Source organism: Alligator mississippiensis, chromosome 11 (genome assembly GCF_030867095.1).
Source record: "Alligator mississippiensis isolate rAllMis1 chromosome 11, rAllMis1, whole genome shotgun sequence".
Lineage (NCBI taxonomy): Eukaryota > Metazoa > Chordata > Crocodylia > Alligatoridae > Alligator > Alligator mississippiensis.
In genome coordinates, this window is record NC_081834.1 from 51,149,702 (window position 1) to 51,170,422 (window position 20,721).

At 57.0% G+C, this 20,721-nt stretch overlaps 2 protein-coding genes across 3 annotated transcripts; both read left to right on the forward strand.

The window, feature by feature from the left end:
- The first annotated feature begins 309 nt into the window (after positions 1-309).
- On the forward strand, positions 310-7,826 carry LOC132244087 (butyrophilin subfamily 2 member A1-like). The gene is made up of 3 exons (XM_059715066.1): positions 310-1,466; positions 6,458-6,739; positions 7,510-7,826. The coding sequence occupies exons 1-3, from the start codon at positions 1,355-1,357 to the stop codon at positions 7,539-7,541; spliced, it is 426 nt and encodes a 141-aa protein (XP_059571049.1). The 5' UTR covers positions 310-1,354; the 3' UTR covers positions 7,542-7,826.
- Positions 7,827-12,205: 4,379 nt separating this feature from the next.
- Positions 12,206-20,349, forward strand: LOC132244086 (uncharacterized). Of its 2 annotated transcripts, XM_059715060.1 has the most exons (15): positions 12,206-12,270; positions 12,778-12,864; positions 13,155-13,762; positions 14,295-14,812; positions 15,151-15,269; positions 15,568-15,696; positions 16,099-16,178; positions 16,331-16,433; positions 16,542-16,628; positions 16,835-16,942; positions 17,384-17,519; positions 17,633-17,727; positions 17,955-18,107; positions 18,947-19,110; positions 19,705-20,349. In XM_059715060.1, the coding sequence occupies exons 4-15, from the start codon at positions 14,296-14,298 to the stop codon at positions 19,715-19,717; spliced, it is 1,704 nt and encodes a 567-aa protein (XP_059571043.1). In that variant the 5' UTR covers positions 12,206-12,270; positions 12,778-12,864; positions 13,155-13,762; position 14,295; the 3' UTR covers positions 19,718-20,349. The 2 variants fall into 2 exon arrangements, with proteins under 2 accessions (XP_059571043.1, XP_059571042.1); XM_059715059.1 differs by having other exon boundaries at positions 12,778-13,762.
- The last annotated feature ends 372 nt before the right edge of the window (positions 20,350-20,721 follow it).

Genomic DNA, 20,721 nt, shown 5'->3' on the forward strand with positions numbered 1-20,721 from the left:
CAGGGTATGTAGGGACAGAGGTTTCCAGCTGCTTGGTGACAGCCCAGCCCTGTCCCTACAGGTCTGTCCCTGCCAGGCACCTCTCCGGGCTCCCCATCACTGTGGCAGCGCCAGGGCAGCTCCATGGGGCATGCACTACCATGCACAGGTGCCACCTCCTGCTTCTGGTTAAACCACGTTGCTGTGTGAGGTTGCCAAGGCTAGTGCAGAGGCCTCTAGAGATCCCCTTCCCTCTGTCCCCCACACCCTGCCCTGGTGCCAGAGTCACAGCCCTGTGCACATTTACGTTGGGTTTACATGTTTCCCTGCTGCCCAGGCCACATTGCGTGGAGAGGGAGTTTTCCTCATTCCCCCTCTGCTCTCTGCCCAGCTGCATCGGTCTCCTTGTTATACTCCAGATCCACCAGCTCATGGCAGGTAGGTGCCTCTGCTTCCTCATGGCATTTACTGCTGTTCCCACACTGAAATCACTGCCCTGTGACACTTTGCACAGCAGAGATGTGACCATGTCACCCCTTTCCACAGCTGCCCCCATGGGATCCAGCCCCAGCCCAGGGCAGGCACTACCCTCCCCAGTGAACCCCTGTCTTTGAGCCTGTGTCCATCCAGCTGCTGGACTTGCTGCCCTCACTTCACCCTCCCTCCCTGAACCAGCCCACTGCCAGGTGCTTCCCCCACTTCCTGCCTTGCATCCACTCTGTAGAGACCTTGTTCCTTGGCACTTACTGCCACTGGGATGTGGTCTGTCTCACTGGCCTGGCTCACTCAGTCTCTGATGAACCTATTCAGTCTTTTATTCCACCCCTTCGGATCAGTCTTTCTCCTCTGAAATGTAACTGTCAGCCTGTCTGGGATGGAGAAACCCTCTCCTCCATGGGCTAAGGTGTGGCCTAAAGCCCCAACCCCGCTCCTCCCCTGCTACATGCCTGCTTCCATCCCCTGTGCCTGGGGGCAGTTGGAGGTGCCCACCCCTCTGTGCATAGGGACTGAGCCAGGTGCCCTCCCCCACAGTGCCCTTTACTCATTATGGGGCCGTATCTGCACCAGAAAACAGGTCCTTTGTTGAGGGGTGGCAGCAGGGCCTGCACTGTGCTCATGCACTGTGCCCAGGCGGCAGGCCCTGCACAGTGCTACACTGTGCCCATTTGAGCTAGGGTGCTGAGGATGCAGGTTTGCCCTTGTCCACGCTTAAACTCTCTTGTCCTGTTGCAGCTGCACTGATGCTGTTCTTAATTCTTCCTTTCTCTGGTGTCTTGTGCTGCTCCCAGCCCAGTTCAGCGTGATTGGACCAGACCAGACGGTCGTTGTTTCTGTGGGAGAAGTTGCTATCCTCCCTTGCCGCCTCTCCCCCAGCATGAGTGTTGTGAGCATGGAGGTGCGGTGGGTCTGGTCCCAGTTCTCTCCCTACGTGCACTTGTACCATGATGGACAGGATCAGTATTTGCAGCAGCTGCCTGAATATCAAGGTAGGAATTTGCTCGTGAAGAATGGCATCACCACTGGGAGTGTATCTCTGATGATACGCAGCGTCCGACCCTCTGACAACGGGGAGTACACCTTCTTTTTTGCAATCTGGTGGTGCCTCAGACGAAGCTCTGTTGGCACTGCACGTGACAGGTTAGTCATTAGTGCCCAGGAGTAGACTGGGGCAGGTTTCAGTTTCACAGAAGTTTGAAAGCCTGATTCTGTATAAGTCTCTTTATAATTCAGGAAAAAGAAAGAGCATGTGAACTAGTGTGAGCTGGGATGAGCACGGGAGTGGGTATTGCAGTTGATGCAGATGCAGGAACAGTTCCAACCTCGCCCCGGCTTGGAGGGTTTCCCTGCATCTTCCAACCTGTTTCCAGACCCTTTTGCAAGAAGGCTGGAGTGCTCTGTGCCCTGGGCTTTGCACCACATCTCAATAACCATACTCTGATTCTTACACCATCAACCATGCACTGGAGAGTTTCCTGGTCCCACCATTCACACCAAGGGGATTTGTGTCTCTGGCAGGAATGACAGATGCTGAGATATCATGTGCATGGGGAGCTCAGCTGACCAAACTAGTGAAGTGTGAGCTCCCCTGTCTGGCCTAAAACCATGGTCCCAGGTTCCTTTCCCAGATTCAGGGTCAGACACATCATGTGGACAAAGAGTTACACGGGAGGCAAGGATTTTTTGGGAGCAGTATCTTTTATTGGACCAACTGCCTGGTTGGAGTAAAGTTAAATAAGCTTTCAAATGCAAGGCATCCTTCATCAGGTCTGAGGAGGAAAGCAAGCAAGCACAGAGTGTCAATCAGGTAGATGATACTGTATCAAAATCAGTACAGAGCGTTCAGCTCGGTCTTAGGGTCAAACTAAGAGCACTCTAATTTACCTGATTCCCAGATTTTTTCCTACATGCAACAGGTATTCATGACCCCCATCCCCCCATCCCCCGCAGGTCTCCCGCCTTTTCATAGACTCATAGATTCATAGATGTCAGGGTCGGAAGGGACCTCAACAGATCATCGAGTCCGACCCCCTGCATAGGCAGGAAAGAGTGCTGGGTCTAGATGACCCCAGCTAGATGCATATCCAACCTCCTCTTGAAGACCCCCAGGGTAGGGGAGAGCACCACCTCCCTTGGGAGCCCGTTCCAGACCCTGGCCACTCTAACTGTGAAGAAGTTCTTCCTAATGTCCAATCTAAATCTGCTCTCTGCTAGCTTGTGGCCATTATTTCTTGTAACCCCCGGGGGCGCCTTGGTGAATAAATACTCACCAATTCCCTTCTGTGCCCCCGTGATGAACTTATAGGCAGCCACAAGGTCGCCTCTCAACCTTCTCTTGCGGAGGCTGAAAAGATCCAGTTTCTCTAGTCTCTCCTTGTAGGGCTTGGTCTGCAGGCCCTTAACCATACGAGTGGCCCTTCTCTGGACTCTCTCCAGGTTATCCGCATCCCTCTTGAAGTGCGGTGCCCAGAATTGCACGCAGTACTCCAACTGTGGTCTGACCAGCGCCCGATAGAGGGGAAGTATCACCTCCTTGGACCTATTCATCATGCATCTGCTGATGCACAATAAAGTGCCATTGGCTTTTTTGATGGCTTCGTCACACTGCCGACTCATGTTCATCTTGGACTCTACTAGGACTCCAAGATCCCTTTCCACTTCCGTGCCACCCAGCAGGTCATTCCCTAGGCAGTAGGTGTGCTGGACATTTATCCTCCCTAGGTGCAGCACTTTGTATTTCTCCTTGTTGAACTGCATTCTGTTGTTTTCTGCCCACTTGTCCAACCTGTCCAGGTCTGCTTGCAGCTGTTCCCTGCCCTCCACCATGTCCACTTCTCCCCATAGCTTTGTGTCATCTACAAACTTAGACAGAGTATACCTCACTCCCTCGTCCAAGTCACTGATGAAGACATTAAAGAGTATCGGTCCAAGGACCGAGCCCTGCGGGACCCCACTGCCCACACCCTTCCAGGTCGAAACCGACCCATCCACCACGACTCTCTGGGTGTGACCCTCTAGCCAATTCGCCACCCACCGGACTGTGTAGTCATCCAAGTCACAGCCTCTTAACTTGTTCACCAGTATGGGGTGGGATACCGTATCGAAGGCCTTCCTGAAGTCTAAGTATACGACATCCACCCCTCCTCCTGTGTCCAGGTGTTTCCTAACCTGGTCATAAAAGAGACTAGATTGGTCAGGCACGATCTGCCTGGTATGAACCCGTGCTGATTTCCCCTCAGCATAATTTGTCCTGCCGGGCTCTCACAAGTGTAAGCCTTGATAATTTTTTCAAAAACTTTGCCAAGGATGGAGGTGAGACTGACAGGTCTATAGTTGCCCGGGTCCTCCTTCCTCCCCTTTTTGAAAATGGGGACCACATTGGCCCTTTTCCAGTCCTCCGGGACTTGGCCCATGCGCCATGAGCGTTCAAATATTCCCGCCAGTGGCTCTGCAATGATGTCTGCCAGTGCCTTCAGCACCCTTGGATGGAGCTCATCCGGGCCTGCCGACTTAAAGGCATCCAGTTCTTCCAAATGACTCTGCACCATCTCAGGGTCTATGCATGGAAGTCTGGCGCCTTGTTGCTGCCTCTCTACAACCCCAGTGAGAGACTTGTCGTGCCCCTCGCTTAGCAACACTGAGGCAAAGAACTCGTTGAGGAGTTCAGTCTTGTCCCCCTTCTCCGTCACCAATTGCTTCTGCCCATTTAGTAGGGGTCCTATTCCTCCCTGGGCCTTCCTTTTACTCCCTATATATCTAAAAAACAATTTCTTGCTGTCTTTTACTTAGGTTGCCATCCTCAGCTCCATGGTAGCTTTGGCCCGTCTAACTGCCTCCCTACAAGCACGATCAGAGGAGATATATTCGTCTTTGGTGATCTCTCCCTGTTTCCACTTTTTATGTGCTCCCCTTTTGTCTCTTAGGCTGCTCTGGATTTCTCTGGTCAGCCAGGGAAGCCTCCTGGCCCCTTTCCCTCTTTTGCCTCGCTCGGGGATCGTCTTGCATCTTTTGTGGTGTCTTGATTTCCCAGTAAACTCCCAGTTTCTTTTCTTCTGCTGATTGTCTGTCAGTGTAGCAGGTTCATGCCAAAGGGGAAGCCGTGATGCCTCCTGGTGCCTGCATGGCTCCTGCCTGGCTTAGTCTGTAATGTTGCCCTCCCTTAATTGCTTGCCCGCCACACCTTGTTGTTACTGTAAGGGAGGCTATCCATGGGCCTTAGAGAAAGCCCGAGTCCAATCGGTTGCTCAGTGAGTCCCTCCCGGATCCCACTAATCTCAATCCTGCCCTTATGCTAAGAAGACACCCTTAGCCTGGAAGTGCCCCTGCAGGGCACTGTAGCAGGGACCGTGGCCACGAGGTGGCCGTGACACCCCCTAGCGGGGTGGCCATCATGAAGGACATACCGGTCTTCTGCTACTCTGTCTTGTGTCCTCCATGGATACGAAACCCGACGCCTTTATGTCCGACATAAAGCCATCCAGTTTCATATCAATAGAGGACAGAGAACAACCGGACTGTCCTCTATGATGGCCACCCTACCCCCGAGTGGCCCTGCCTGGCTTAGGCTTGACTGCAGCTCTTGCCATGCCTTGATCTTAATAAAGATTATAAAGGGGAGGCTGCCTGTGGGCTCTACGCAAGCCTGAGTCGACTCCCACTGGGCTCTCCCTGAGTCCCCTCAGTAATAGTCCTGCACCCGCAGACCAGGAGGCCACTTCAGCCTGCCTGTGCCCCTGCTAGGCACTGATCACCTGAAGGGCTCCTGGAGTGGCTCCTCAGCCTCCCCTATACCACGCTGCAAGCCTCGCGGGTGTACTGTCTGCTGTTGGGCACCAGACCCCGGGCCCCTCTGCCTGCTGGACCTCTGTGCCCGTACAGCCTGCCCGCTCTGGACTTGACAGCTGCTCAGGCAGCTTCTCCCCTTAACATGGCAGTGCCTTGCCACAGTCAGCTATGGCTGGGCATTTCCCTTCCACCCCTCCCATTTTCACAGCTCTGCTCTTGCCTCTTTACAGTGTTGCGTCTACCTGTTGCATGAGCTGGTCTTGCCAGGCACTTACAACAGATACGTTCAGTGTAGGGCACAGGTCCTCACCTGCTGACACCGCAGAGACGAGAGCAATAGCTGAGGTGGATGGAGCAGGGCTGCTGTCTCAGAAATAGCACTGCAGTCTGTGTTGCTGTCTGTGGGTTTCTCTTGCTGGACTGAACACCAGGCTGCATTCAGCAGTCCACTTCCCATCTGTCTGAGGTGTGCTTGTATGGACCTGTGTACAGAAGGACAGAGTCACACCGGAGCAGTTACAGGAGGGTCTGGAGTGCCAGGTTGAACATGGATCTGGTTCCTCTACTCTGGGAGGAGGTGAAGGGCTGAGAGGACCCTGCTGGGACTAAGAAGGCAGGTGCAGGAGCCGTGGTGCTACAAGCCAGTTGTACATCCCCAGTGCTCCCACCCTGTCCAGACCACACCAAACCTTTGCCTTAGAGCATGTCCATGGGCGACTGGTGCCTCCTGAGTCTTGCGGGGGCACCCATGGAAGCCGGCGTTGGCAGCAGGGACGGAGCTGGTGAGCACCCACAGATGCTGTTGGCAGTGAGAATGGCCCTGTCAGGGGGGGCATGGGTCCTCCAGTTCCCTACTATGTGACTCCTATAAGCATGTGTCGTGGTGCAGTGTGTTGCTCAGATAGATGCTGGTGTGACAGACTATATGTATAATGAAGGGAACAGACGTCCCAGCAGGCCAGTAGCTTTCTCCAGCTACAAGCACTCCCAGACAGGTTGTTACCTCGTTCTTTTTCTTGGACGTCGGAACTCTTTTGTATATGATGAGAAAGAGATTATTCATGGCCCCCAAGGACCTGGAAGCCAAGTTCCCTTTAGACACTCACAGGAATTGAATGCCAAATCCCAGAGTTGTTTCTTGAAAATCCACCCCACCCAGCTGGAGCTAATGTCGGCTCTTTCTGCTCTTCTCTAGCTATGGGCTCTGCCCCCAACATCTCTGCTGATGGGTACCAGGATGGAGGGATACGGGTTGGGTGTTGGTCGGCTGGGTGGTACCCAGAGCCCAAGGCTCAATGGAGAGATCACCTTGGGCAGCCGTTACCAGCAACCTCTGAGAAAATCTCCAGGGATGCTGACGGGCTGTTTCACACCGAGATTTCTATTGTTATCATGGAGGAGTCTAACAGGAACGTGAACTGTTCTGTCAGGAACCTGCTCCTCAACCAGGAGAAAACAGCAACAGTCAACATCTCAGGTCAGTGCCTTCCATGCTGTGAGCCCTGGGGTGGGGAGGGGTTGTCACCGCCAGGATCATGTGCCTGACACCTACTGAGCCCTTTCCCCGGGCAGCACAAGTGCCTTTCTGGTCTGCTCTCAGCAGGGCTTATGGTAACACAGGACATCAGGCTCAGGCCAAGCTCCCTGTGGCTGAGTCAAGAGCTGGGCCTGGTTGAGCACAGGGTGAAATCAGACAGCAAGTCCTGCCCAAGGTTTGCAGGAACCACTAAGGCCTGGGGGTGCCTCAGCTTTGGGTGCCCCACCTGCGACAGCCTGTGGCAGAAGATCACCTCTGTTTCTCCCCAAAAACTCAGCTCTGTGATAATTTAGTTAGGATGTTCTAGGTGTATTATTGCTATGACCAGTCTTATGTGTTGTGTAATCTCTCTTTAGGTGTAAAAGGTGACCCTTCCCAATGAAACACGCTTGTATCCATAGCTCTGTAAAGCCGTGTGTCCGAGCTTTCAAAGTGTGGAGGGGAGGGGGAGGGATGTGGCAGAAGGCCACCTCTGTTTCTTCCTCAAAACTGTGCTCTTTGACGATTTGGTTAGGACGGGCCCAGCAGAGGACGCACACCTTACTCTACCTCTTTGTTTAACCTGAGCTGGATACATTCCTGAGGGAGGGGGGAAACCTGCTCCCTCTGCCTACGTGACTGGCATCACATCCCTGGGTGAGGGGCTTGGGCTGGGCGAGGGGTTGTCTGCCTGGCAACCAATGAAGTATTTCAAATTGGTTGGCTGACAGGTAAACAAGGTCAGAAGGGCTATATAAGTTGAGGACTGGCCAGAAGGAGGGGGAAGCAACCATGAGGAAGACTCGGCGAGAGAGAAGAGGTGGACCATCTGAAACTTGCTCTCTCTCAAAACTCATGATCAATGAGATGCCTGCCTCCAGAGGAGGATACTAGTAAGTAAGCTACCTGAGATCTAACTAGATATATAGCTTGCAGTAACTCAGATGCGAGATCAAAGGCTACCTGGACATGCAAGTTTGCTTTATGAGATTTCTCCCATATAGCCCAACCCTGTACCCTATTCCAACCCTACCCCTTGTAACCAATAAAGTTCTCCTTTGTACCTAGCGTGGGAGTCTTATTGGGAGTGGGTCTAGATTATGCCTTGGGTCCCCTTGGTTTGGCTGACTAAGGAAGACCACTACTTGTGCTTCCGACTGAGGAGAGCATCCCCAAGTTCTTGAAGTGAGTCAAGTACCCGCAAGGGCTACAAGACCTGTGTTTCCCAGGGGACGCAGAGCTAGAATCAAGCCCTTCCCTGCATGGTAGCAATTTAACCCCAGGCTAGCGGGTGTGCTCCAGAAGGGGGTCGGCCAGATGTGAGGCGCCCCCAGGGAGGCACTTGGAGCCTGGAAGTGGTCGGGCACAGTGAGGCGGGTGGCTCAGCGCAGGAGCACCTGCTGCTGGCCTGCCACACAGCCCTTGGGAGAAGAGTGAGGATGAAGTTGCTGTTGGTCCAATAGTCACTTCTGGGGTGAGAGAGCAGCAGCAGGATCCCCTGAGGGCCCAGCTAGAAGCTGCCTGCAGAGCCATGGGGACAAGCTAGAGATCTGGCTCCCCGGCCGGCATCGCTCTGTGCCTGCATCTCCATAGGAGAGTGTGTCTGCGGGCTCTATTCATGGTGCTCAAGCACCTCAGTACCTGGCTGTGCCCGGGGTTCAGCCTGCGCTGCCCGGCGTTGGCGGGGGGTGTTACACGGAGATACAGGACAACCTCACACTGACACGGAGCTCAGCTTCCAGCCTGTGACTATAGGAACAGTATTTGTCTTTGGTGACCTGTGGATGATGCAGCTCCTTCCCATAAGGATCCCATGATGCCCTGAGGAAGGGGCGGTTGCTGTCTCTTCCCACAGAGGTTTCTGCACCCAGGGGTTGTGCTGCTGGGTCTGGTTTATTTCTGGATTTACCACTCTGTTGCCTTGGGTCAGTGGGCAGGACAGTGGTCGCATTAGCTGGGCTGGAGCTTGAGCTTCCAGTATACTAAGCGTGAAGCACAAAGGAGCCGCGTCAACCTGAAATCCATCAGGAGGGGCCCAGGGAAAGTCACTGCTACTCCCAAGCCTTGTGCATTTACGCACGTAGAGCTGTCCAGTGAATGACCCTTTCTCTTGCAGATCAATTTTTCCCACGGGGCTCCCCTTGGGTGGTGGCTCTGGCTGTGATTCTGCCCATTCTGATTATCCTGGGCATTTTCTGCTTCTGTTGGCAGCACCGTGCAAAAGGTAATGAAACAGGGTGGGGAGAGCGTGGGGGGACGAGAGCTCCTCCGAGAGGGGACAGGACAGGGTGGACGGGGGCTCTGGTCCAGGGCTCGGAAAGGAGCGCTAAGCACCGGGGGATCAGTGCTGCTCACCTGGAAACAGGTGAGGAGGGAGGAGCTCTGCGCCGGGAGTCTGTTAATGTGTTTGTCCTGTTGCCTGCAGGCAGGGGAGAAGGGATAAGGCCTGGGAGGAAGGGAGGTGCTTACCTCGAATCCTGTCCTCTGAAGCTGGCAGGAGGTGCTAAATGGGCAAAACGGTGGTGCTGAGGAGATTTGGCAATTCCCTCCTCAATGCTAGGACTGCTCAGCCTGGGATCCTCCCACAGGGATGGGCTGGACTGCACATCTGATGTGCTAATTTATTCTGGGCACTTTGGCTGCTTTCTGCTGGTTTGCTCCCAGGTCTCCAAAGGTGGCATTTGCCCAGCAAGCATCTGCCTATGCATGAGAGTGGGATCCTAGAGCTGCTGATAATTGTGATGTGACCCGATGTCCGCAAACGTTGTAACACAGAAATTGCACTCGGGACCTGCAGGGCATTCTCAGACATGACTGGTGCTTGCACCCAGGTGCTGTGGCTCCAGCTGTGCTCAGCAGTGATGGTCAAGCATGACGATGCTTCCATGCCCCACCAGACATGCATGCCAGGGCAGGCACCTGAGGGGACCAGCTCCAAGTGAAGCACCCCAAGCCCATCCCAACCTCCTTCACTAAGCACAGACTGATGTGAGCATGTGCTGGCCAATGGCCCCTCTGCCCCATCCCTTCATGGAGCCGTTTCCTCTACCCTGGTCCCAGGAGCAGCTTCTCCCCATTAACCTCACAATTAGGAGCAGGGACTACCAACAAGGCCAGGGGTTGACCAAGCCTGGAGTCCGCCCTGTACCTAGCCCAGTTCAATGCCTCACACAGTTGACCCACTTCATCTTCCTAGCCCAATGCCAGGAGCAAAGGGGAGGTGGGAAATATTTGGGTCTCGATTTTCTGCCAGCAGCACCACGACCAGTAGTGACTCGCCTGCAGAGAAAAACGGTCAAAAGGTGTGTCTGAGCCTCAGTGACCCATTGGGCTGGTGGGGCCGAGGTGCCCCAGGTTTTGTAGCTAACCATACACAAAGAATCAAAGTAGGTAGTATCATGTCTGGCATTGTTGGCTCCTCAGCCTAAATGAACAGGTACCCACTTGGCCTGTGGCATGAGTCCAGGACAAGCATTGAACTCTGGCTTCTGGATCTGTAAGACACTGTAACTGCTCTGCCATCCCTGGTCCTCAGGCTCCAGCGCCGATGCAGGAATGAACTCAAGGGGTCTAATCACTCGTGGTAAGTGAATGCAAAAATCTAGAGCTCTTGGTTCAGAGGCGATACCTTTTTATTAGACCAACTGAGAAACTGCAACAACAAAAAATTGTCTTTCTGCAAGCTTTTGGTTTCATGCGCCCTTCATCAAGCTCGGGGAAAGTTTAAAGGTGGTAAAAAGTCCCCATATGGAGGAAATCAACTTCATTTTTGCACAGTGGAAACTGAAGCTGGAAATCTGTTCCTCTGGGTCCATGAGAGTGTCCTCCCTCAGTCCTCATGTTCAAGGTCTTCCTGATTCCTGGCCATTGCACTCATACTGCCGCAAGGACCTTTGGCTTTTCTGCTCTTCCTCTGCTTCCACCCCCCCGCCCCCATTTCTTCTTGTGCTGTGTTGGTACTGGGAGGACAACTTCCCATTTCCTTTTTCCACGTTATTACTAACCATCTATGTATATACTCGTTGCCAAGCACCCCATCCCTAGCCTTGTGGTGCATCACAACTAGAGTCTTATGGCACCATCTAGTGGATTCTGTTTCTGCAACAATAGGCAAATATTTGGGCACCTACTCAGCTCAGCACAGCTGATCTTTTGGCTTTTAGTACATCAATCAGCTCAGCACTAAGCAACTCTATCTTATGGGGCCACAGAGGGAAGGTGAGCTGGTGCGTCCACATGTGCACAGATGTGGGAAAGAGGAACTGGCAACACATCAGTGAATCAGTGTTGACAACAAAGTCCCTGGGAACTGAAGCTTTCACTCAGCAAAATACATACAACACAGTTAACATAGTGTCTGCGTCCTGCCCACCTCATAGACACTCAACACAACCGGAAAATGCTTCCTTTCTTAAAGGATTGAGTCTGTGGGGCTTGTTCATGCCTTGGCTCCTCAGCTGAGTGTAGAAGGTGAACACTTGAGGGTCTGGCTCAAGACTCACCAAGGCAAGAGATCGGGCTCTCAGATACCAAGAGACTTGCTTTGTTAATCTTTCTCTGTGACCCCAGCATGTCACTTAGGGGGTAGCTAACAGGCCCTGCTTCTCCAACAGTTTTGCTGCCCATCTTGATCTCCACACTGCTGGCCCAGGATTGCTACCCCTCCCCAGGCTAAAGCAGTTTTCATGTCTACACAGGGGTAGCACCTAGGACTTCAGCAGCCTGAGCTAGGGCTACGGGTCGCAGGAGAGAGCAGGCAAGGACTCGAGCCGTCTGTGCAGTTGGGGCGGCAGGGCTGTCGAAGCTATGTTTCGGGCAGTCCATGTTCGTAGCGAGTGGGATGGAGCCGGGGAGCACCCGTCCAGGGCTGTGGGTGGGAGGACTCCCAGAGATGGGGTCAGGCGTGCGGGTTTGATGGTTCCTCTGACTCCACCGTGGATTGAGGCAGCTAAGGATCTCCTGACTCAACTTAGGGCTGTGGGTTTCAGGCACTTCAATGTAGTGCCTGTGGTCAGGCTGCTCGTGGTCCCTTCCTGCGGCCTGGCATTGGGCTGTTCCAGCTCCGTTGAGGGTAAGGATTAGGGTTAGGGAATGGGCAGGGATGGAGCTGCCTTTCTGGTTTATGTGGTAGGACTCTGGGCACTGTGTTTGGGGCACAGGCGAGTACGGCAGTCGGTGATAGTAGTAAATGGGCTGGAGCTTGGGGCACCCCACATGGGGGCTGGGGCGGGAGGGCTCTTAGCCATGGGGTCAGACGTTGGGGGTGGAAGGGTTTCTGGTGCCCAGTGGGGTTCAGGCAGCGCCAGCTCTCCAGGCTGGACGTGGGGTGCTGTTTGGGGGCTGCGGTGCTGGGTGCGGGGTGGGGGGCGATGGACCTGGTCCCCGGGCGTTGCCGCGGCAGTGTTCGTACCATCGCAGCACCGCGGGATTCCGGGCAGTTGCCGGCGGAGGCTGGAGCGGTGCTGCCGGGCGCCCGGGGTCTGCACAGACGGGTAAGTCGGCTGCGGAGACCGCTGCCCCCATTCTGCCCCTGGCTGAGGGCAACGTGGGTGTTGAGACGAGGCCTCTTGCCCCAGGGGGGTGTTGGAGCCAGACGTCAAAGAGTCACGAGGCCGGCACCCTCCTGCCCCATGACGAGGTGTGCCAGGGGGACGCAGCCCAACGGGGTGACATTTGCACCAGCCCCACCAGCAATGGCACCGGGAAGGGCAGTGGAGCCCGATCCTGCAGGTTGTCAACAGTGGGCACCTGGTCAGTGCCTTTCTCGGGGCTGGTTTGCTCCTGTGTAAAGCCCGGAGCGAGGAAGCGGAGCCGTGCCCAGCTGAGTGACCGCACCGCAGGCACCTAGACGTGGGGTCTCCCCTCTTTTCAAGAAGCACAGAATTGGAGCACAAACCCACATCACTTCCAACGCCTGAGGATTCATTTTGTTGTTGAAATGACAGTCCAGGGGCACAAGTATTTTCTGCAAATTTAAATTTCCATCTTCTTTCTTTCAGTGATCGACACGCATCGTCTGGAGAGCGACGGGAGAGCCAAGGTCGGGGAGGATCTCGCTCTTGGATCTCTCACCCAGGAGTGAGCGGGTAAGGACGAGGTCCTCAGGCAGTGCTGCTGGAGGCTGCGGCAGCGGGAGATCTGGGAGGGGAGTGAGGGTCTCTTCTGCTTCCAGGCTTGTGCCTGTGTTCGGAAAAAAGTGCAGAAGGAGACGGAGCCGACAAGACCCTGCCTTTGGAGCGAGGGGCTGAGTAATGCTCCCTGCCAGCTCGGTGTGCAGGAGGCAGGAGCCGGGCAGGCTCTGCAGGACACCCCCTGCCGAGGCCGAGATAAGAAATGTTTGCGCTCTAACCTTGTGTGTCTTTTATCGCCTCCTTAGACCATCTTCTCCTGCACGGGTGTCAGAAGGCTTCAAAACCAGTCCCGGGCCCAGGTTGCTGTCCCTGCCAGGATGGCTGGAGTGCAGTGCACAGCCAGTGTCGATTAAAACACTGGTTCCTCTTCCATTATATTGAGGGCCATGGTTTTTGTTTCTGCAGAGCAGGGGAGTCGGGGTCTCCTGCATCGTGAAAGGCATGAAGACAAGGGCCAGGGAGAAGGCAATAGCAGTCCTGGTGTGGAAAAGAAGTGCCAGAAGGCAGCCAGAGTTTCCTTTAATGGCCGAGAAGGGCCTGAAAGGGAAGGTCTGGGGGGACAGGACTCCTGGAGGGGACAGAACAAGAGAGGGAAAGGGGTGGGAGGCAGGAGCGGTGCAGATCTGTTATTGGGGAAGAGATTATACAAGAAGATAGCTTCAGAGTGGATGCTATAGTCCCTTTCAGGGGCAGGCGTTATCGCCTTGGGAAGGCAGTGACTGCGGATCCAGGCGGCGAGGGACATTCCCCAGAGGCGAGGCAGGAGGCCTCGGTACCAGACCAGAGGGAGGAGTGCGTGTCGTCCCGAGGGCCTTTGAGCACCTGCCCAGCAGCACTCCATCCCCCCGGGCAGGTGAGGGGCCAGCGGTTTTCCCATGTCTGTGCAGACGACTGGAGAAAGGGAAGGAAAATCCACCCCGCTCCAAGGTGGTGACCACGGCCCCGATGCTCTCTCCCACCAGCTCCATGGGGTTGGAAACATCCCCAGGTACAGAAGCTCCCACCCCTCCCAGCTCAGCCAGTGCCGCCCAGCCGGAGTGGGCAGGGAGCCCAAAGCTGTGGCGCTGATGGGCATCACGGGTCGCAGGGAAGGGGCCCCTGCCCTCCTCTGCCTGGACTCCCAGGGGCTTCAGCCCACAGCCAGTCACATGGAGCCAGAGGTGGGGGCAGCAGCAGGGAGCTGTGTCCAAACCAGCTGCCTGCCGGTCATTCACCACGAGCCCAGGGCTTTTCCTGTCCATGATCCCCAAGTGATAAGGATACTGGTGTCATGGGGGAAATACAGGGCACACCTGCCTGTCTCCTGGAGAGCAGGAGGGTCGGGGGAGACGTGTGTGCAGGGGTGCCTTGAAGGCCAGCTGATGACTGCTCCTGCTCGGTGCCAGGATGGACAGGCTGAGGCGGGTGCTGAGGAGGAGGACCGCCAAGGTGGGCTTTGTGCCAGAAGATCACAGCAGGGGGCCTGGGCAGGAACATCTGGGCCCCCCCAGCCGTGAAGAGGAGGGGCCCATCCAGGCGAGGACGTGGCTGTGCTCCATGTGCTGGCATAAAAAACCAGCACTTCCTAGCGCCAAATATCCTTTGAAGCAGCCCACCACCTCCAGGTGCAAGTGGAGGTGGCCCTGGGTGCGCCCGGGCAGGCGGGAGCCCGGAGGAGAGGAGCGCCGGGCAGAAGAGCCGTGCAGCCTCCCGCCCAGGGCACGGAGCAGCCTGGAGCCCAGCTCTGCAGCCCCGCATTCGCAGGCAGCCCCCTGCAGAGGCGTGGAGGAGAGCCCAGCCTCCCTGGGGCAGGAGCTAAGCCTGTCCTGCACCAGCCCCAGCCTGAGCTGCAGCTCCTCCTCGGCGGTCTCGCACAGCTCCCTGGGGTCCGCGAGCCCCCCGGCCCCTGGTGCCAGCCACACCGGTGAGGAGACGCGCTGGGGGCCACCAAGTCTCAGGGCCATTCGCTCCAGGGGGCAAGTCAGACCCTGCGCAGGGCTGGGCAGGGGGATCCTGGCCAAGGCGAGGGGGCTGAGCTGCATGACCTCCAGGTCCCTGCGCAGGGGTGGCCTTGGTGGGGGTGGGTGAAGGAGGAGGCAGAGTCGCTTGTGGTGGGGACAGGGACCTCCCAGGGCAGCAGGGACAGTCCAGTCTGCTCTCAGCTGGCGAAGGGAGCGCGACTCCATCTCTGCCCCCCACAGCTCACGTTTCTTACTCTGGGGGGCAAAGGACTCACCCGCCCCACTTTCCTTCCTGCTGCAGTGATTCCCAGTCCGGCCACAGAGAAGGTGCAGGATGAGGAAGAGCAGGAGAAGGAAGATCAGGGGACGCAGGAGGGAGCTGTGCTAAGTGTCACCCAGCGCCTCCAGGAACGCAGGAAGGTAGGAAACCCGCTCAGTCCTCTGTTCCCTCCCTGGGGAGCCCATCCTGCTGACCGGAGATGACAAGCAGAGACGCTCTGCACCCGCGGGCAGTGCTCGAGGTGGGTGTCTTTGTGAAGCCCCACCTGGGTGCCCTCCCACCACAGACACTGCCATGCTCCTCCCTGCGCCTGCCCAGGGGGAGACCCATGTCAGCACCGTGGGGGTCCCAAGAGACCTGAGACCCACAGCGGATTTGGGGAGGACAGGGAGGTCCCTGGCTCAGAGCCTCCCTTTACTCTGGTCCCGCTCCTGGTAGATGCAGCACAGGAAGGATGGGCAGTGCCTGCTGCAGGAGCTCCTCACCCTGCAGGCAGCCGTGCAGCAGAGGGGACACGAGGCAGTGGAGCTGCAGGGGTGGAAAGCGTCCATGCCAGACAAGATCGTGGTGAGTAGGAGGTAGCACGGCATGGTTTGGGGAAAGGGGAAGAGAGGGGAAGAGTTTCTTGAGTCCAGGGTGGAGGGGAGAGATGGAGCTGGACCGGGGAGAGAAGGGCAGGCGCGCTGGTGGGCAGCAGAGACGGGAAATCCTGGGACAGGCCGGGGGGAATGGTGTGTGCGGAGGGCAGAGGAGGGCTTGATCAGGGAGCAAGGGGATGGTTCGAGTGACATGTCTGAGTGGCCATGCGAGGGGGAGGACCAGCCCAGTGGGTGGGGGGCAGGGGGATGTGTGAGGCACCCCAATGGGCGGATCCTGGTGCCTGTGCCTGCAGCACCGGGTGGTCTCCCGTGTGGGACGGGGCTGTGGCCTGTGGGGCCGTAACCTCGCCCTTCCCTTTGGGTCTCGCAGGAGCTGATGGAGGATGTCCCCAGGGAAGAATATCTAGGAAACACCATCCCAGACATCATAGCTGCCATCTGGTGCCTCAGGTACCAGGACCTCTGCCCGACTGGCCTAGCTCTGCCATGGGCCAGCGGGATCCCCGCTGCTCAGGCCCAGGTTTCCTGGCTCTTCCTGCCAACCCCAGTGGCACCCCCGCCCCGCACAGCTCAGCGTCACACAGGCTCCTCTCTCCTGACAGCGACCTGGAGATGTGCCTGGACCCCTTCCTGCAGTCGCGCCTCCTGCGAGCTGCAGCATCCAAGACTTTTGGGGCCATAGGGCGCAACAACATCAGCAACCTGGTAGGTCCCCCTGCCCCTGCCCTGTCCCACAAGCCAGCCCCTGGCAGGTGCGGGCACAAGCTGCCTGGCGCTGACCCTGGGCTCTCCCTCCCCTGTCTGGTCATGCAGAGGATGCACATGGGCAACCTGGAGGGCCTGCTGTGGTGCCTGCTGTCCAGCGCCCCCAGCCTGGACAGGCTGAATTTCTTGTGGGAGGTGAGCAGGATAGAGAGGGGCTGGGCTCGGGGAGGGGTGGCCTGCAGCCCCGTGACCTGCACGAGCCTCTCTCAATGCCTTTGGAGCTGTAAGGCAGGGGATGAAGGCCCAGCTCCAAGCCTCGGCCCCGAGGAGGAGTCAGCAGACACGGCTGGTCTGTACAGCAGGGGCATGTGCCCGCTGATCTTGATGTCTTCCTCCCGCAGCAATTCACATTCTGGATGGAGGCGGTGGATGCCCAGCACCGAGCCCTGGGCATGAGGGCAAGCACCACCCTCATGTCCTTTGCTGCCCTCCTGCTCCCACACTTTGAGGTCAGTGAGCCCCGAGCCCAGTTCCCTGGTCCCCTGCCGTTGTCAGGACCCTCCTGGGAGAGAGGAGTCAGAGCTGGGACCTGAGCTTCACTCCAGGGCTCTGCTTCTGTCTCATCGGTGCACCCCAGCTCTCCTCTTTGGGTCTCTTTTCCATGGCCTGCTCTGGGCGCACTGGCCTACCCCCCACCCCCCGGGGTCCTGGGCCCTTTGTAGCCCCGGAGCAGCAGGCACAGGGAATCATGCTGGGGTGCTGACCCGGTGCCCCGGCTCCAGGTTCCTGTGGGAACAGAAGGATTTCATGCCCTGGCGTCATGATCTCTGGCCCCCTCCTGCTTTGTGATGGTGGTGGGGGGAGATGGAGCGAGGGAGATGGCCTTGGGGAACCTGCAGGTTTGGGAAGGTAGGACAGGCATGGACCCCCCCTCCTCTGCCTCTGCTTAGGGCTCCCCTGACGTGCCTGAGGTGGGGGACATGGCAGCGCGCCTGGGTCTGTCCATCAGTGACCCAGAGGAGACCATCGGCTGCGACGCCGTGGAGAGTTTGTACTGGCTCACTCGAATCCTCCTGCACCAGAGGGGTAAGGAGACCCGTCCAAAGCGCTGGACCACGATGGAAATGGTGCCCGCCCCCGCAAACCCTGATCCAAAGCTAGGATGGCAGCTAAGATCCTCATGTCTCCACTTGTCACAGGCCGAGACATGCGAGGGGCGGACGAGATGTTCGGCGAGTGCCCTCTGGAGCCGAGCCAGGTCCAGTGTTACAGGGACCTGGCAAGAGTCGGAGAGGTGAGGATGCTGCGCCCAGTGCTTGCCAAGCTGCAGGGCTGGACTTGTGTCTCTTTGGCCTGGCTGTGTGCTGGGCTGTGGAGAAAGGTCTGCTGCTTCTCTCCAGCTTGCAGAGATCTTCCTGCGGCGGGGTAGAGCCATGCAATGTGCAGAGCGACATGGTCCCAGGTCCCAGAGATGGAGCCTGGCTCTGAGATGCACCAAGCCTTGCGCCCTCTTGCTTTCAGGTGCTGAGAGAGATCTTGTCCGAGGAGCAAAAGAGATCATTCCTGCAGCGGACCATTCTGGCAATTCATCATGGGCGGATGCACGTTAAAACACCTGCGCTACTCTTCCTCTATGCCATCCTGGGGGAGACCAGCCTCCTGATCGGGGACAAGGTTAGCAGCCGCCTCAGGTGCAGGGGACTGAGAAAGGGCCCCTCGCCTCTGTGCCATGTCTTATCGCTCTCCCCCATCGCAAGGGGTGGAGAGAGGTCATTAGCTATGGGAGCGTGAGCTGTAGCACAGGGCAGGGTTGATTTGTACTATGTAGGTGAACTGAATCCGTGAGCTCTGTATAGAAAGTCCAAGATCTGGTGACCGCCAGGTCACATCAGCAGAGGCTGAAGCTTGCTCCAAGGCCCAGACGTGCCCATGGGCCTGCCCCTCCACCTCCTCAGAGCCAGGCCAATCTCGGGGGGCAGGCTGAAGATGGATTTGTCTGCAGAGACGGAAAGGCTGGGCCCTGGGATCACAGGCTGGGGGGCATTTCCCCTGCTGCCCCTGGGTCTGTGCTTGCCCTAGGGAGAGCAGAGTATTCAGCTAGTCAGCACTGGCCATCTGCCCCCTTCTCCCCAGCTGCCACCCCCTGCCTTCCCCACGACTCTCAGACAAACGTCCCTGCAGGAACCTGCCCCCATTTCACTGGGCTGCTGCCAATACCCCTTGCTTGCAGCCCAGTCCCTGCCCTCATGTGCCGAGTGCTGGCTGGGGTTGTGGGGGAGGCTGGAGTGGGGTCTTGGCTTCCCCACGTGGGCACATGGTGAGGAGGGGCCAGGGAGGTGGGTGGGGAGTGGGGCAGTAGCTCCGGCTGCCGTGGGCTGGGAACTGGGCTGGGGTCTCTGGGGGGTCTGAGAAGAGTCTGTCTTGGAGGTTGGGTCCCGGGGCTTGACCCGTCCCACCATCCCCGTCCTTCATGTGGGCAGCAGAGGCTCAGACTGGCTCTTGTGCCCCTGCAGGAGGAAGAAGTCCCTGGCAGGATCGTGAGGAAGCTGGTCCTCATGAAGTGCTGCCATGAGCTGCCCAAGGAGCTGCAAGGACACAGCCTGCTGGCCTGCTCCTCCGGCCCCCTCTCCTCTCCTCTCCTCTCCTCCCTCCAGCAGCCCCCCGGGTCCTCCTGCAGGTACTGTGCTGTGCCCTGGGCCTCTGGGGAAGCAGGTCTTGTGGGGGGAGAGGGGGAGGCTCGCACCACTAACCCAAACCTGCTCCCTGCCATGTGCGGGGACTTGTCTGCTCTGCCCCTGGCGAGTCCTGTCCTACCGCCCATGCTCCGTGGGCCATCCTCTTGCCTCCCGCCTCTGCCAGGATCCTTTGCCTCGTGCCCTGCTGCCTGTGCACAAATCTCGTCCCTCCCCGGGGCTGTGGATGGACCTGCCTTTGTCATCTTTCTCAAAGGAGCTCCCCCAAGTCACTAAACAACCCCAGGACAGGCTGGAGGCTGCTTCCCCGCGCGTCCACCTGTCCACCTGTCCACGGCTGGGGTTTTCCGTGCTGCGCTTCTAGCTCAGCTCAGATCTGGTTGGGCTGTGATGCCTGAAGGTGTTCAGCTGCTTCCATGTCGAAAGCTAAGGGGGGACTATTTTGTTTTCCCTCATTCAAATATTGTGGTCTCTGTGTCCTGGGAAAGCTTTCAGTCCCCGTTTCCTCGGAGCAGGGCCTTGTGTCAGTGTGACCATGTCCATATTTAACATTTGCTCCCTTTTCGTGCACTGTGCAGAGAGAGCTCCTAACCATCAGGAGCACGAGAGCCCCTCCATGAGCGATGAGGACATCTAGCACCTCACCAGGAGCCTGGCGGCTGTGTAGAGATCCTGCAACAGTGCCGAAGCCACCGCACGAGAGTCACCGACTGAGCAGATCCGCCCGCTCACAGCGGTCCTCCCTAGACTTCAGCTTGTCCCCAAAGACGCAGCCTGAGAAGCCCCTCGTGGGTGAAGGGTTCGACAACTTCATCCGTCAGCCCTGCCACGCCAAGGGTCACGAAAGCACAGACACCATGCGCTCGTGGTCCCCAGGTTGCCTAATGGAGGACGCTCGTGTTGTGCGGGTGGCATTTTGTTACCCCCTGCCTCAGGGCTTTTGCCGGTCGCCATTTGGGGCCAGGAAGGAATTTTTTCCCCCTCACCTGTGGAAGTATCATCTGGGGGTTTTTCGCCTTCCTCTGAGGCACCGGGGCAAAGTCAGTCCATTGCAGCATCTGTTGTGTTAGCAGCCTGCCTTAGCGCTCCCCCCTGAAGGGATAATCCTTCGAAGGCCGTGCAGGGAGAGACAATGAACCACAGGCACCGAGTAGAATGAGTGCGTAGGAGTTAAGAGTAGTTTTAGACTAATAAATTTAATATCAAATTTTCTTTTCTAATAAGTGTTGTTGTTGATCTCCTCTTCCTGCTTCTAATACAAATTCATGACCTGCAAAGAAAGAAAGATGCAAACATGATCTACCCTTATGGAAAACATGGGTTCCCCAGCCCACCGAAGAAACCTGGTGTTTTTAGCTCAGGGTGTCAAGGTAGAGCTGATTACAAAATATCTAGTACTGTTTTATTGGAAAGGGCCATTGTGGTCAGGTACATGGTTCAAGAAGCTTTCAAAGCAAAACTCTTTCTCCACTTGAAGTTGGGGTTGATGTCAAGGCCCCAGGAAAGATGACAAAGAGCGGGGCCAGCACGTCAGCAGAAAGATGGCTTTGGTGCTCAGGGCTCCCAGGTCTGATGTGAAAGACCCAGAAATATGT